Source organism: Elgaria multicarinata, chromosome 11 (assembly GCF_023053635.1).
Source record: "Elgaria multicarinata webbii isolate HBS135686 ecotype San Diego chromosome 11, rElgMul1.1.pri, whole genome shotgun sequence".
NCBI lineage: Eukaryota > Metazoa > Chordata > Lepidosauria > Squamata > Anguidae > Elgaria > Elgaria multicarinata.
Window position 1 is genome coordinate 11,503,093 of NC_086181.1, and position 17,470 is coordinate 11,520,562.

At 40.7% G+C, this 17,470-nt stretch overlaps 1 protein-coding gene across 1 annotated transcript in view; it reads left to right on the forward strand.

Annotated features, from left to right (window-relative positions):
- Nucleotides 1–17,470, forward strand: part of KPNB1 (karyopherin subunit beta 1) — a 41,341-nt gene that overhangs the window by 11,314 nt on the left and 12,557 nt on the right. The window contains exons 5-12 of the mRNA XM_063138516.1: nt 126–278; nt 2,575–2,634; nt 4,588–4,677; nt 4,791–4,901; nt 5,508–5,609; nt 7,216–7,440; nt 9,211–9,402; nt 9,775–9,905. Of these exons, the coding sequence (XP_062994586.1) occupies nt 126–278; nt 2,575–2,634; nt 4,588–4,677; nt 4,791–4,901; nt 5,508–5,609; nt 7,216–7,440; nt 9,211–9,402; nt 9,775–9,905 (1,064 nt within the window). The remainder of the gene's footprint in view (nt 1–125; nt 279–2,574; nt 2,635–4,587; nt 4,678–4,790; nt 4,902–5,507; nt 5,610–7,215; nt 7,441–9,210; nt 9,403–9,774; nt 9,906–17,470) is intronic.

A 17,470-nucleotide genomic window follows, 5' to 3' on the forward strand; every position in this document is an offset into this window, starting at 1 on the left:
TTTGAGTGTTCAGCTGTTGTATACGACAACTCCACAATTGTGGTCTAGCAAAGAATCTCCTTTTGACATAACTTCATGCAAAACTACTGCTCACATAGCTCACCTTGTTCTGATTCTTGTTTCAGGACCCCGAACAGCTTCAGGACAAGTCCAATGAGATCTTGACAGCCATTATCCAGGGCATGAGGAAAGAAGAGCCAAGTAATAATGTGAAGCTAGCAGCTACCAATGCACTCCTGAACTCTTTGGAATTCACCAAAGCAAACTTTGACAAAGAGGTAAGTGGACAGATTGGGGGCGGGGGGCAGGAAGAGTGACTTCAAAGGGAAGCCACTGGGGACTTGAAAAATAATCCATGGTCTGTGATGAGAAACCATGCACCACGCTGAGTTCTGATGGACTCCCATTTCTGCTGAGACTTGGATTTGTGTGTGCTAAAAGCTTACTGTGAAAAGTTTAAAGACTATTAAATAAACCAAAATGGAATACCTTTAAAAATGATCCGCTAACATTTAACTGATAGCTGTGGCTATTGGAGGGACTCTGGCAACTCTCTTGTAGAAGCGCTTTGTAGCTGTGAGCTAGCATTGAGGGCACCTCCTTGCATGCCCTTGTTGCAGATCACTTCATTACATAGGGAATGAGACAATCTCTTGAGTATGTAGGGCCTGCAGTTTGCTTTCTAATCAATCTGTACTCTGTAGCTTGGTTTGCATTCCCTGCCCCCCCCCCCCCAATCTTGGGGTGTGATATTGCCAGTGGATGAGTTCCTGCATCTGAATATACACACACAACCTACCTAATTTGCAGCATGCTATGTTTCCAACATTGCCAGTACGTTTCATACAGGAGCTCATGTGTTTTAGTGTCTTTCAGAGTCATTTGCGCAATATTTACCCACATTTCCAAGCTGAGGAGTTCATGGTAGTGATCCTTTGTCTTGAAAGTATAATGTAGACCAGATCTTAAAAGCCAATATGGACAACATTGCCCCTTCCCTGAACCCTTGAAATATCTTTGAAATTATTAAAGATCTGGTATCCAGGTTTTAATGCTGCCTTTGAAATGCCCTTGTTAGGAGTCAGATCTTGTTTTTTCTTTAATCGGTTGAGGCATTAAAGACACTCTCTGTTAACCTAATTCAAGGCCTTGGTCCTTACCTCTTTTGTATTAGAGCTTCCAAATTAAATTAAGGTGTCCATTCAGGTATTATAATGGGCACAATTATTTCTTTGCAATTCCTTTGGTGAAGGTGCCTACACTGTTAAGTTTGCGCTTTTTCATTATTCAAGGCTCAAATGTCCTGCACGTGAAAATGGAAATGCTGAAGTAATCTCTCTCTTGCCTACTCTATCTAACTCTCCCAGAAAAGTTAGAGATGTCCCTACTTAATTGGGTTATGAAAAAATTAAAATAGCTGCAGTATTCTGGGTGACAATAAGTGATTCTTAAATTTTCTTGCAGAGTCAGCTAGGAGTACTGTAATTGGTTTCTAATTTATGAAAATTAGAACTCCTGTGTTTAAGTAGATTTTTTTTTGTATTTTATATCCTGCTTTAACTTCAAAATGAAACCAAGAGTCAATTAAAAACATACACACTAAAATGACAATTTGTCAGCCTACTAAGTGCGCTCATAAATATCCAAAAATTGTTCTCCTTTCCAGATAAGACATTTTCCAAATGTCAGGTGTGTAAATGTCGAGAACGTTAATTACACAGTTTTCTGATGCATCTTACTAGGCCCCATAGAACAAGTATTATTGGTTAAATCCAGCATTTATCATAATGCATAATGGGACATTGCTAATTCCTGTAAAGTTCATGTCTAGTTATGGGTGACTTATTCAGCACTAAGAATTATATTTGAAGTACTAAAAGCTGGAGAACTGTGGCAAAGTCATGTGTATTGGTTGCATTCACATGTCCCGATAAACCTTGGTTTATGATGACTTGCACAAGATGAAGCAAGCCTCAGGCTTGCATGCTGTCTCCTGCATTGCTCAGGGGAGTTTAGAAACATTTATTTTAGGATTTAGTTAGCCACAGTTTCTTGTCTTGTCTGACCTGGGTACTATGGTCAGTTCAAAACAAGCCAAATTCAAACCATAGTTTATGAAGCTGGCTTGTTTTAATCTGTCTATAGTTGTAAACCATGATGTGAAAATGTGAAGCAGTGAAATCAAGAGGGAGCTCATTAGCCCAGAGCTCTTTGTAAATTATGTCGCTCTTAACCATGGTTTACCATGATGAGTTAATTACCTATTGCTTTTCTGAGAACAGCACTTGCCTGACTACATGTTATACTTGGTGGACAATATCCAAAACATCTGGATTGATATTGCAGTCCAGTTCTTGATAAATCTTAAAATGCTGAATATTTCTTCAGTGGAATGTATTTACAAAAATACTTTGTTCCACCTTTCTATCTAAAAATGCTAAAGACAGCTTATAACAAAACAAAATAATGTCAGAGTTCTAGAAGGAGTATGTAGACTCCATTTGCAACTTCCAGACTTAATTCTGTATATTTTTCTCTTCTCTCCCCCCCCCCCCCCCCGCCCCAAATTTCCAGTCTGAAAGGCACTTTATTATGCAAGTAGTCTGTGAAGCGACACAATGTCCGGATACAAGGGTAAGTTAAGTCCTAAACTGTTGTTTAAAAGAGTTTGCAGCTAATGCTGGTCTTAGTGTATGGAACAGGCCAAAGTGTGAGATTTGCCTCTCTAAAACGAGGATGTAAAAATCCTGTAAGTTATCCTTTTATTAACAGTACTTTATATAGGACCATCATCAGCATATGTGGTGCTTTATAGACTTTTGTAAACAGAAAAAAAAGTAAATGACCCCAAAAAGTTTAAAATCTAAAATTGACCATCAAATAGTAAATTTACTAGTATGTTCTTAAGCTTGTTCACAATTGGGGTGAAGACTAAAAGGTTAGCTAGAAGTTTTCACAGAGAGCATAAACTTGAGCAGAGCTTTAGCGGAAGAGAGGGAGGGATGGCATGTTCAGGGAGGACTTTTAGCTAGGGCAGTGAAGAAGAATGGGGAAGGTCTATCAAGAGCGAAGGGCAGCTGAGAAAGACAGGATCAAAGTTAATGACTCAGATATAAAGTGGAATAATTGTATAGGCCTACGTAGAGCAATGCTAAGGAGAACAAGGGGTGAAATTTTTGCAGTGTTGAACAAGGAGAAGCAATATGATTTGGAAACATTGAATTTGGGAAGAAAAGAGGAAGGTCTTATGTTCTTCCTATCGGTGTTACTGTTTGCAGTTCCCCCCTTTGTTTTGTTATAAAAATAAAGAGGTTGTAGTCAAATATAAAGCTATCGCTACATGTTGCTGAAGAGGTGGTGCTTGCCAATTGTCTAGCCCAGTGTTCTGTCTCCAATAATAGGTAACTGCCAGACACTGCCTGGATGGTAGCAAGTAGGTTAAGAAAGACATAGCAGTGTTGCTTGTTTTTGTCTCCGGCACTTGGTAATCGAGACCATACTTCCATTTTCCTGCAGTGGAGGAGGATATCCTTGGACTGGCTGCTGCTCCCACTTGTTCCGATAGGCAGGCATGTGCAAATTAGGCTTGAAGTGCACTCCCTAGGGGGAGGAGGAATCAACTTCCAGTTTTGTTCATGCCTAGCTTCAAGTTTTCTAGGCTAGATCCTGAGATCTCTATCCAAACAAACACATTTCTGATGAGAGTGTAGCTACTCCTTGTTGCTTGTATTCTGCTATTCGGAGAATATTGAGTTTATTTTGTGACATAGCTATACTCACTGCTGATAAACTAACATAAGACATGTTGGCTTTGATTGAAGAGCTTTGTGGTGTTACAGCAACCTTAGCTACAATTATAAAACATAGTGAATCTAGACAACCATTCACCATGGTAACATACTTATTTTGATCAAATGATCTTCAAGCGACACCATTTAACAACCATGTAGTAAGCTGTCACCTGCCAAATGGTGAAGAGTTCTGAACCTAATTGGAAATTCGAAGGTGGTGAATTTATCCTTACCACTTTGTTGGTGAATTTATCCTTACCCGCTTGGAAGGATCACTAGCTTACCAAGAATTTGTATCCTTAAATTGTCAAGATTCTGCTTGCTAAATGATTGTACATACATGCATATAATTGAGGCAGATTCACACAGACATTTTGAAACAGAAGTGATGTCCTGACTTTTCAAAGAAGTCCTATGAAAAATTGCTCTGTGTTTTGACAAAGTGATACTGCCCTGAAAGATGGTAGAATATGAACCTTTCAAGAAGTGGTAACTGAACCTCACAGATATTTTATAAGAGGTGATGCTTTAGAGTAAGAAAGTGGATGGAGTCGGTTGCTTCTTTCCAAGTCTCTTGAATGTGCTCTCAAAACAATCCTGGGAAGATGGGCAGGCTTGGGTGTATTGTTGCTTTTGTTTGTGTGCATTGCAGTAATATTTTATGGCCTACGCCTGTGGATATTTTTCATAGCTGGTAAGGCACATTATTGTGACATTTACAAAAACAACACAGGCACTTATTCCCATAGAGAAAATGGGGCCTGACTTGTCGCCTTGTCCCTTTTTTTGTCTCTAGGTGCGTGTAGCTGCCTTACAAAACTTGGTGAAGATTATGTCCCTTTATTATCAGTACATGGAGACATATATGGGTCCTGCACTTTTCGCTGTGAGTATTCAAGACAGGGAGTCCAGAATGGAAATGTAGCTGCTTAATGAGTGTATTGTCTTTGTGGAGCACAAACGATGGTCACTCTGAAACACCCTTTTGTTCCTCTAAAGATCACAATTGAAGCTATGAAAAGTGACATTGATGAGGTGGCTCTGCAAGGAATTGAGTTCTGGTCAAATGTCTGCGATGAAGAAATGGACCTGGCGATCGAGGCATCAGAAGTGAGTTAAAGACTCTCCAACAGTGTGTTCTTCAAATTGTGATTGACTAGAGATGACAGTTCTGACCTGTGTAGCAGCCTTTGGTCCATGATGAGACACCATGCACCACTCTGACTTACAAATGATGCATACATCTCCTTTGAATTCTGAGACCGAACCTTGCTAACAGAAGTAACTGTATTTTTGTTCCTCTGGAAATATGTATTTGCGTTGAAGTGTTCTAAGTAATTTTGTGTCTGCCATGGCAGAATGCATGTGAAAATAGGTTACAAAGAACTGCACACATTCTCCTTCATAACACTAATCCTGTGATAGTTGGTTGCTCATATTTTACAGTTTAGAGAACTGAGAGAGAATGAGAATTTCTTCATCAGAGCCCATACTTATAAAGTTCATTGTTAAGCTGGGACTTGCATCTCCTTTTCAAGTTTCTTTCCCAGTTGTGTACAAATTATCCAATACTTAAAAGCCACAAATGAAATTGGATTGGTAATCTAGTTGCAGTTGTCAGCATAAGTGTCTACTACTTAAATCTGAAATAGGTGGGCCCATTTTAGGTGCATGAATAGTTGCAACTGATGGAGATTTGTGTGATTTTTTTTCTAGGCTGCAGAGCAAGGAAGGCCTCCGGAGCATACCAGCAAATTCTATGCCAAGGGTGCACTTCAGTATCTTGTCCCAATTCTCACACAGACACTGACCAAGCAGGTAGGTGGTGGATATGTTTGCTGCCACTCTCCAGAGTAGCAGGTTCCAGGGCCTACGTTAAGTCCTGTGGGAAGTTGAAGGGCAAAGATGAAATGTATCCAGTTCTCCTAAAGTAAATAAAAAAGCATGTTCTTAGCAAAATGTACCTTCCCCATGTGTCTGGCTTCTTCTGGGACTGGCTACTGGACAAGAGGTTTGAAATACCCATGTCAGTCCTTGGTCTTTGTGACTGCATTTGCCCTATTGATCAGCAATGCACCATTCTCATTACTTAGCCAGAACACTTGGGTACTCTCTGACTGCTTTCCACCCTTGCTTGCCAGGGCGTGCGGGCTTCTTCCAAGGCAAGGGGAGGCCAAGGGGAGGCCTGATGAGTGCTAGGCAGCTATCTGCCCCCTCTGCCAAAATTGTGTGTTTTCCCCCTGCTGCGGCAGTGGGGACTTTACAGCTGCCATTAACACAGTTGGGGAAAATGCGCAATTTCCAGAGCCTGCATTATGCACTGCAGTGTAGTGTTTGCGCCTTTACCCTTGCGGGGACTTTATGGCCACTATTGACGCAGATGGGAAATTGTGCACTTCCTCCCCGCTACACTAATGGTGGCCTTAAAAGCCCTGTTGACACAGCTGGGGAAAGTGCACAATTTCAACAGCGGGGATGGACAGCTGCTGAACGCTCTCCGGGGCCTCTTGAGCGCAGGTCCACGCTTCATCCTGCAGATGCCCAACTGGGTCAGGGGGACGGACACGAGGGAGTCCGTTGGATTCCTCAATAGTATTTGCTTACTCCTGTTGTATCAAGTTGTTGCATCTGTGTTACTAATTGGAAACCACAATACCAGAACTTCAGAAGGATTGGGTCAGTTGTTTATTTAGAGTGGATCCTTTTGATTCAGTTTAAACCTCACCTGCATTTGCACTGCTGGAGATCAAAACACACATATTCTGTGTCTGTGTGCACGGGTCTCCTTGCCCTGCGCCAAAGTAGCACCTGCTTCCACTGCATGAAGTGTTGGGCCCAGAGCCCATGCATTGTGGTTCTACACTGCCCTTAGAAGAACCATTCATCCTGCTACCATTCTCTAGGTCTTTGCTGTCAACCTGCTTCATAAATAATGAGACTTCATAGTATTAAAAACATCACTTTCGTTCGCAAGAGAGTGTTCCAAGCTTAAAAAAACAATTCAACCATTTATACCGGTAGTTATATATAGCTCCATGCATAGGAAGCTGCCTTATACTGAGTCAGACGATTAGTCCATCTAGGTCAGCATTGTAGACACAGACTGGCAGCAGCTCTCCAGGAATTTTCCAGTCCTGCCTGGAGATGCCAGAGATTGAACTTCAGACCTTCTGCATGCACGGCATGAGCTTCCCACATGTTTTATCCGATCTGTGAGGTTGGTCCAAAGTAGTCTTTTTGGGCTTGGATTATCAGCCTTGACTACTGCTTGAGATAGTTCTAAAATGTATAGTTCAGCAAAGTAGCTGTATCTCCATGGCAGCAGAATAAAAGGATCCTGATTGCGTAAAACGAAGGGGGAAAGGTTATTATCTAGACAGAGGCTTACTTGGGTGCTGCCTCTATCCGTCTTTACCCCACTTAGGATGAGAATGACGACGATGATGACTGGAACCCCTGCAAAGCTGCTGGGGTCTGTCTCATGCTCCTGGCGACCTGTTGTGAAGATGACATTGTCCCTCATGTTCTACCCTTCATCAAAGAACACATAAAGAACCCTGACTGGCGATATCGAGACGCAGCTGTCATGGCATTTGGATGCATTTTGGAAGGACCAGAGCCCAACCAGCTCAAACCCCTTGTCATTCAGGTGAGATACTCTGAGATTTATATGTATGTCCACTTGATCCTCCGAGCCATGAGGGTATCCAGTTTGTAGGTGTGAGTTTGCCACTATAGTCAGTTTTTTCCTTTTGAGTAGAAATCCTTCATTGCATCCTAGCAAGAAGGAGATTTTGGAGACCTTGTATGTATCTGTGGTCATGCTGATGCAGACCCTTAGACCAGTGTGGCTTCAACTTAAATGTATTGAGCACTTTCTGTATAGTCATTCACTAGATCAAGAATCAGGCATGGGCTGAACACAGCAATAGGAAATACTGTATGTGTTGTCTTTTATTTTTAGTAAAAAGTCTAAAGCCTTCCAACTTGTAAAGTTAATTTGTTACCCTGGGACTGCAGAGGGACAAGAGCCACTAGGATATTACATCTCCTAGAAAAGAATACCAAGGCTAGTCAGTTACAGAAGCAAGGGGAAAGACATCTTGGCCTCTGCCACTGACCAGGGAAGGAAAGGCACTGGATAAGTATTGCTTGATCAATAGAAGGGTTGTGTCTTAACCTTTTTTTGTAAAGAAGAGGCTTATAGAAAATAAAAATGAGACCTCATTACATCATTCTAGATGGTGCTAAGCATTCACTTTCCTTCCCATTAAGAAACTCTTTAATAAGACTATATAAACAAGAGGGAGAGTATAAAAAGAGGAAATGGGGAAGAAACAAAATTGTGGACGGGGTCGAGAGGCATGTTGGTAGAGCAGCTGTTTGAGGGATATATATCAGGAGTTCTCCATCTATCGTAAATCACTTAGCTTCCTGCTCGAGACTGTCCTGTGTCTGCTTGAGTTTTTTAGTTTTATATTTTGCTCCTCCAAGTCAGCATACATGGTCCTAGAGAGAGAGAGAGAGAGAGATTGGCATATCACACCCATTTTACAAAATCTGAACTGGCTAGCAATTCATTTCCAAGCACGTTTAAAGGTGCTGGTGATTACCTGTAAGTGGAGTGAGCCCAAGCTCCCTAAAAGTCTGTGTTCTCCCTTGTCATATTGTCCATTCCATAAGATGTGAGAGGAAGCTCTTTTCTTTGGCCATAGCCTAACTGGTTGCCCCTTATTCAAGTGCCCTGTTTGGCCGCCTTCCCCTCTGCCTGTCTTTTGCCATTTAGTTAACATTTTTAAAGTTCAGACTAGTTTTAATTTAATTTGCTTCTTAATGGTTGATCCAGATATCTTAGGCAGGATCTACACTACTGCTTTAAAGCACTCTATAACAGTTTTGACAACTGTTGGGGCCCAGGACACACTCCATGTACAGTTGTCAAAACTTATAAAGTGCTTTAAAGCAGTAGTGTGGATCTAGCCCTAGTTGGCTTTTATTTGCTGCTGTTTAATGTTATGAAATATTTGTATATGTTTTTAAATGATGTAAGGCACCTGGAGTGCTATTATTACTGTAGAAGAGCAGGATATAAATGTCCTTATATAAATTGGCCCAAGGTCATCCACTGAGCTTCTGTGGCTGAGTAGGGAGTTAGTTCAACACTTTAACTGCTACACAGTGTTTTGCAATATTGCAATGTAATCCTTTTCGATATCAGAGCAGTGTGTTTTATATGTGAGATAGGAATATACCTCCCCAAGCAGTGGACCTGGGGATCTAACTGATCCCCCTTGGCCCAGCAGGCCAATTGAAGTGTTTTGTTTTACTTTTGTAAGCCACCTTGGAATTTTTCTAAAAGGCCGGATGTAACCCTGTCAAGTGCATTGTTTAACTACTTAATTACTCACTTTTTTCTTAGGCTATGCCTACCCTAATAGAGTTAATGAAGGACCCCAGCGTCGTGGTCAGAGACACAACTGCATGGACTGTGGGTCGGATCTGTGAGCTGCTCCCTGAAGCAGCCATAAACGATATTTACCTCGCTCCATTGTTACAATGTCTAATTGAAGGCTTGAGCGCAGAGCCAAGAGTGGCCTCCAATGTATGCTGGGTAAGACATGATCCTATTTCTGGGGTGAGACTTGACTTGGTTGGGTTCATCAATGAAACATGGGTAGTCTTTCAGTCCATCCACTTGCTGTTCCCAAACATTGGCAAGGGGTGTGCGTGTAACTGGTGAAATATTAGGAGTGACTTTGTGCTGACTAAGATGAAAAGGGTTTGTGGTGACAGTGATGTTGCAATTTAGTTTATGTAATAGTGGTGGGGATGGGAGAACGTATGGAGAGGTCAAATGAGTCAGACTTGGACTTGAATGCTAAGGAGTTAATGGTTAAAGCTGAAAACGATTGCATATTAACAGGATATGCAAGTTTTCCTGAAGTGGTGAGTTCCTTCTAAGCTGACACCTACTGTCTTTCAGGCTTTCTCGAGTTTGGCAGAAGCTGCTTATGAAGCTGCTGATGTGGCTGATGATCAGGAGGAGCCTGCGACGTACTGCTTATCCTCATCCTTTGAACTAATAGTTCAGAAACTCTTAGAGACGACAGACAGGTAACTAAGCCGCCCCCTCCCCAGTAGACCCTGAGCCTTTCTACAGTGAGTCAGGTTGTCTAAAGGATATTCCTGTTGTGAAGTTTAGACTCTTATTAGGGGTAAGGCAGAATATAACTAATGTCATTAGAGATTGGGCTCCGCTTGTGCTGGGATTCAGCAGGAGTGCAAAAAAGCCACAAAATGCAGCTTCCTAAGAATCTCAGCACCTAATAAAAACAAATCGTAGCCTGTATTGTTGAAGAGATATGCAGGCAGTATCTGCTGAAAACCTCAGAAGCCAGAAGAGTGGCTGAGTAAGACTTTCAGTGGTGCCCTGTCAAGTTCCTATTCCGTTTCTCATGACAACAGAGGTAGCATAGATCATGTAAAATAGTAAAAGGTACAGAATTATAACTAAATCTGCAGATTTGCTTAACTTCCACTAGTTATGCAACTTGCATAATTTAAATACCTTTTGACAGAGAAGCATTTCTTTAGTTTTTTTCTACCACTCGGGGACCATCTTTTGAGTGGAGAAATTAATGCCTTGGTGAAATATTTAATGGACGTTTGTTTCTCGGAGCAATCTATATTCTGGCCATCAACAAGAACTTGTTTGTAAGCCCCTCTATTGAGTATAGCCTGTGCTTTAGGACAACAGGAATTGACGCACGCTTTGCACATTTTCCATTATTATATTTTTCAGGCTAACTAGCTGTCTTCATAAAAGGCCTCGGCAGTAGCCTACCAGATCCATTGCTAAAGAGACTTTTGAAGCCATTGTTTAACTGATATCAGTGACGGGGGGGGGGGGGGGGAGGAGCTCTAGTTGTTGCTGAGCTTCAACACCCAACAGCTCCATCAAGCATGGTTAATTATCAGCAAAGATGGAGTTGTAATCCAACAGCACTGGGAGGGCCACTGGCTCCCCATCCATGTATTAGTCTTAAAGGTGTTTGAGATCCTCAGAACCTTTCAAACTTTCTCAGTCGCATTTTGTCTTAATGCAATAGAAAGCTATTGTAAAAGTTATTGGGGAGACCTTCCATGTCCAACTTCTAATTGCCCAAGTGGAGACTTTTCTATTAAGTAGTAACTGGCCCCCAAATGAAGCACGATCTGCTCCTCATCTAAGTGAGTCTGGCAGGAACTTCACTGGGTCTGGCATCAGCTTTAATGAGCTGCCATCAAAATACCAATTTTGAAATACTAAATCTTGTTCTGATCTAGGCATCAGCTGTGACATTCTATTGAGTAACATTTGATCACTTCCTTCTTGGTCTTATTCCTTGAACATCGTGGCGTACTTGCAAAATACTCACGGTGCTTTCTACAGTCAAGCCTACAATTGATCTCCTGATTTGGTTGGAAACTAGTTTGCAAAGCATTCTTCAGACAGCAGGTGTTGGTTTGGTTTCTTTTTTCTTTACCTTATGTCATGTCTTGGGCTTGTGTCATGTCTTGAAAACAATCCTCTGAGATCTTTATAACTTAGGATTAAGAGGCAAGCTACAGAACTTTCTGAAGAACCATTGATTCCAAGTTCACATTGAGTTGGAGGTGGGCATCCCATTGCTCAGGGCAGTGTTTTCAGAGTGTGTGCCCATGTCTTTCTCTCTCTCTCTCTTTCTCTCTCTCTCAAAATTAATGGCATTGCTGCATCATTGGCTTCTATGATCCACAACTGCCAGTTTGTAGTTTTCCAGACCTGTAATGAATGCTCTAGTATGCAGTTCATTGAAAGGCTACTCTACAGCAAGCCTTTTGATCACCATAGTAAATGGTTGTACCTCTTTTTGAAATAAGATTCTATGTGTGTTTGAAGGCTTAGTTTACATTCTAATCTGGAACTGACACTGACATTTCAGAGAGTTAAGTGGACAGGAAGCTATGCCAGCTAATCATGGCATGCAGGGAAGCATTTAAATGTTCTGTGGCTGTTCTGCACCTTGTGGGAAGTAGGCACCATGTCTGTACTGCTGAATCTACAGTCCGGTAAACTGGATTATGGTTCTACGATGTACAATACCGCAAAGCCATTGGGCTTGAGGAAACTGGACCATATCTATTAAGAAATTACTCCGGGCAGTGGAGCATTTTTCTCCCCCCCATGCAGAATCATTTGAATGGCCACTGAGCATATGTCGTGTGCAACTCTGTCTGGCCCTGTTAATCTTGCCTCAACAACTCCTTTGGGGCAGTGTGTTCATGCCCTAATAGGGAGAACATGTTTACTTTTTTGAAGCTCTTGGATTCTGACTTGACACCTACTTCCAGTTGTAGGAACGTTTTAATTCTACCCCTAAATAACTTTGCTTTTGCAATACCACTACCTCCACCCTAGACCAAGACATTTTTGGAAGCTGCCATTTATCCAGCTTCTACAAGCTGAGAAACCCCGTAAACAGTGCTAGCAATTCTAATATGTTCTACTATTATTGGGTAACGTACAACAGCTTTGCTGCTATTTTTTCAGATAGTCAAGTTTTAAGACATTTACTTACCTCAAACTATAGCAAGAATATTCCTTTGGGAGCAATTACTTTGCTGCAGAACTCTTTGTAATATGGGTCTTAACTTGTTCAGCTTACTTTGCATTAGCTATCACTATATGGGGGGGCAGTCCACCTGTGAGTGTGTGTAACTATGTTCCACTCACTGTTAAACACTTTTCGTTGTTGTTGTTGTTGTTGTTATCAACATTTATATACTGCCCCATGCCAAAGCTCTCTGGGAGGTTTACAAAGATTGAAATGTTGAACATTAAAAATCAATATACAAAGTTTGAAACCATAAAAGCACAAAATTTTAAAACCATAAAAGCATTTAAATACATACTCCCACACACACACACACACACACACACACACAAAACAACTATAAACTCTCAGCAGATCTGGGGGCAACTACAAACTCAGCATATGCTGTTAAATGCCTGGGAGAAGAGAAAAGTCTTGACCTGGTGCCAAAATTTTCTTTCTTTCCTGAGCACCAAAGTTTGCCTCCTCCTTCATCAGCACTTTCCCTCCACGTTTTGCCAGTTTCCTCTGGGAATGGAATGGGACAACACGCTCAGTTTTTCCAAGGAGTATTTGGACAAACTCTCTCCAGACCCTCTATCTTTGAACAGACAACGCCTCCTGAGCATTCTTCATGGAACCAACTAATGAAGCTACATAAAAACAAGATAAAAAATGAACTTCATGCCTCAACTCTCATAGAGTATTGCAGACATCAAAGGATTCCATGGGGACTCAGAATTCAAAAAGAACCAGGTATGTTTCGAGATGACCAAGATTTCACCAAGAAATGGTGAATTAAACAAATGTTCTCAGGATCTGATGATTCTTTTGATAGACCTATTTAAAGGCAAATGAGCCAATACAAAACAAAATAGAGGAAGAAATAAAAGCTCTGAAATCATCATTCAGTACAAAACATTTTGAACATAGACTTGCTTCCATGGATCAAGAACTAAAGAAGTTCCATGAAGAATTAAGACTTTAAACATAAACATAAGAAATTCAACAATGATAAAGGGGAATCGTCCATGGGAGAAAGCAGCGATGTATCAACAAGTTCCACATGACACCATTCTTTTCAGGATCCTCCAAGGAGAAAGGATCAATTGAATACATACCAGAGGGGCTGGAAGGGACACATGTCAGAACTGTTCCCCAAGCGGTCAGTAACCCCAGTGATTAATCTATCAGATAAGGTCCTCTCAAGAACAGATATGCAAGTTTTAGAAAAAGGACTTTCTTTCTTTCTTTCTTTCTTTCTTTCTTTCTTTCTTTCTTTCTTTCTTTTTCTTTCTTTCTTTTTTTTGCCATTCCAAAACAGCCTAGTTCAGACATGTTTTGACTTATACAGATTCTTTCGCAATATCAAATTGAAACATTATTTTCAGAACCAGGGCACTAAACGCCAGGAATTACAACCAAAATTTAGAACTCCATTCACAATCAAGCCACCTGGACCGATAGAGCCAGCTATTCAAGTTTATGAAAGATGTATCCTTCAACAACTTGAGGCTCTAGTAGCAGATGAACAAAGAACATGGCACAACATGACAAAAATAGAGATGAATTCACTAAGACAAATATCAAAAGCTTCAGACATCATCATCAAGGAAGCAGACAAAGAGGGTGCAATTGTCATTTAAAACCGGAGTGACTATGAAGCAGAGGTGCTCCACCAGTTACAGGATCAGACATCATACATTCCAGCAAATAGCAACCCCACAAAAGAAGTAAACATACACATTAAAAAAAATGTTTTGGAAGCAGGTCAAATTATGGGATGGGTTAGCGCTTCAGAATCAACAAATTTTGTTAAAGAAGTTCCAAGAGTTCCTTTGTTCTATGTCTAGCCAACAATTCATAAAGGCATCCATCCTCCCCCAGGGTGTCCCATAGTGTCAGGGGTAAGCTCAATATTAGAGCCTATATCCCAATTTGTTGATTATTTTTAAAGCCTTTCATTTCATCTGTGAAATGATTCAAGATTCTACACATTTTTTGCAGAAGTTTCTATAAAGTTACAGGCAGTGACATTCTTGCCAACATGGACGTGAGATCTCTATATACCAGCATTCCACAAGACCAAGTACTGGACATTATATTTAATACGTTGCAACAATGGGAAGGAAAAAACCATCTACTCGTTTTTTTATTTCTTTGGCGTTTCCGTGGCTGACATAGTTTTACGAAAAAAATATTTTTCATTTAACAAGGGTTTCTTTTGGCAGGTAAAAGGGGTAGCCATGGGGTGCCCCATGGCTCCTGAAATCTCCAGTTTATATATGCAAAATTTCAAACAGCAGTTTATTTTCAATAACCCCATAGTTACAATGTAATCCACATGATTACAATACATTAACATTATGTTTTTGATTTGGAGAGGCGAACACAGTAAGCGAAAAGAGTTTTTTCAGTGGGTCAACTCGGGATCCAAATCTCAGTTTTGAAACAATGCATAATATCAAGCAGATTAATTTTTTGGATATTGTAGTTAAGAAACATACACATTTTTTCATAAACGCACTGACAAAAACGCTCTTCTTAGAAAAGACAGCTATTACCCAGCACACCTTCGGAACAACCTACCGTATAGTCGGTTTTTAAGAATAAAATGTAACTGCTCAAAAGATCAAGATTTCCAAAAAGAATCATCGGGTTTGGCAGAAGATCTTCAAAAAAGAGGATACCCTACCATGGTTGTAAAATCAGCCATGAATAAAGCAAATGCCTGTAAATGAGACAATCTGCTGTGGCCCCCCAAAAACAGCAAGTAACGACTCAAATGAACAACCAACAGTATATGTTCTTCCATATAATCCAGTTACAAAAAAACTACACGCACATGTTCCAATTGGCATCTCATCCACGATTTACCAGGTTTAACAAGAAGAGCCAGAACGTTTAAAAGAACAAAAAACCTTAAGAATTGGTTGGTACACATGGAACAAAAACCAGAGTGCACAACCACAGTTTTCAATACATCAAAGCCAGAAGGACACCACGCATGTGGCCGCTGCACATATTGTAAGTTTACAAAAAAGAAAACATCCTTTGTCAACCGAAGCACAGGAGATTATATTCAAATTACTGATTTTTTAAATTGTAACTCCTCAAGAGTAATTTATGCTATCTCATGCCCCTGTAATAAAATCTACATTGGCAAGACTAAAAGACCTTTAAAACTCCGAATAGGGGAGCACCTATGCAGCCCAAGACATTAAAGGGTGGGAGCTCCAATGATCAAACACTTCAGCGAAAAACAGGAAAAAGGAGCACTCAAAAAGAAGAAAATATTGTTCTTAGAGACAAGGAATTTAAAAAAAGAACACAAAACAGCTCCTGAAGGAGGTATCCCTTCCAAAACGCGTAGAGCACAATAAACTTTCTTTCCTGAGGAGTTTGCCGCCTCCTTCGTCAGCCAAAAAGATGACCGTGTTGGCGCCAGGCGATCCTTGTTGGGGAGATCATTCCATAATTGGGCCACCACTGAGAAGACCCTTTGTTGCCATCCTCCGAGCTTCCCTTGGAGTAGGCACAAATATGTGTTGTTTTGTGTCCATATTTTTCAGTTGTACAGCCAGCTATCTCAACTGAGGCTGTCAATCTTCATCTCATTTCTGAATGAACCCATTAACATGCCTTACAATTTTTAAAACAATTGGCAGACTACATTCTGGCTATTTCCAGAGAGAACTCTATTCCAAACTGGCCGTTGCCTTGGGGTTTCAGAAGTACTGAGAAAGGCGCTCGGATCTTTGCTGCCTATTAGTGGAACTTGGGCCACTGGGAAGTGGCAAAGCCTTCCTCCTTTAAAATAATGTGGCAAGGGAAAAATGAATGAACAGTGCAAGCATCCCATTTTCCCCTTTTCGTGGCAGAAAGCACTGCACCAGCTGGCAGTTGTCCTGGGACTACCAAAGCAAAGGAAAGGCCATTATAGTCTCTTGCCATGCCACAAGAACCTAAGATGCTAAGTAGGGTATTTTTGTATAGTGTTAATGTGTGTGAAGCCACCTTGAAAATCATCTGCTCCAAAGGTAAACCTATTGTGACTTGGTTTACTGACAAAAAAGGCTTTATAAATAAACTGAATAAAAATTTGAAGACAACTGCTTGAAAATTTTTAATAGTGCACAATGGCCTTGTTAACCCCTGTACTATGAAACTTCTAATCCTACCTGCTTGGCTTTTCCCACCCTTTAAGAACATAAGAGCCCTGCTGGATCAGACCAGCATTCTAGTCCAGCAATTGTTCCCACAAAGACTCGCATATGGGGAGCTCACAAGCAGGACATGAGCACAATAACACCTTCCCAGTCACGTTCCCTAGCAACTGGTATTCATACTACTTCTCATACTAGAATTAATATATAGTCATTATGGCTAGTAGCCATTGTTGGCCTTGGCTTCCATGAAGTTGTCTAATCCCCTTTTAAAGCTATCCATCTTGGCAACCATCACTGTGTCTTGCGAAAGCGATTTTTATAGTTTGTATGCTGTGTGGATTATTTCTTTTGTCTGTCCTTTTAAATCTTCCACCACTTAACTTCGTGGAATAACCCCATGTTCTAGTATTGTGAGAGGAAGAAATTCTAATCTTTCTCTACTTTTTCAACACCGAGCATAATTATATACACCGCTATCAAATTGTTGTCCTACTTGCTTTTTCTAAGCTAAAAAGCCACAAATATTGTAATCTTTCCTCATAGGAGAGTTGATCCAGCCCCTTAAATAATTTTGGTTGTAAACAATGTCTACCAGATAACACTTACTCTCATGCTGCTTGACTCAGAGCTGTAAGTTAATGAAACAGGACTTGCCTTTGCAGAAGCCCTGTTGATTCTTCTTCAAGACTTGTTCTTCTATATATTTGATTATTTTATCCTTAACAAAGCTTTCCACAACTTTACTTGGGATGACATTAGGCTAAGCTGCATGTAATTTCCTGAAACCCCCTGAAATCTTTTAAAAACATATTGGTCAGTTTTCAGTCCTCTGGTACTTCCGCCAAACTGTGTGACATTGGTGATTGTCTTATAAAAATATGTAACATTTGAGTTC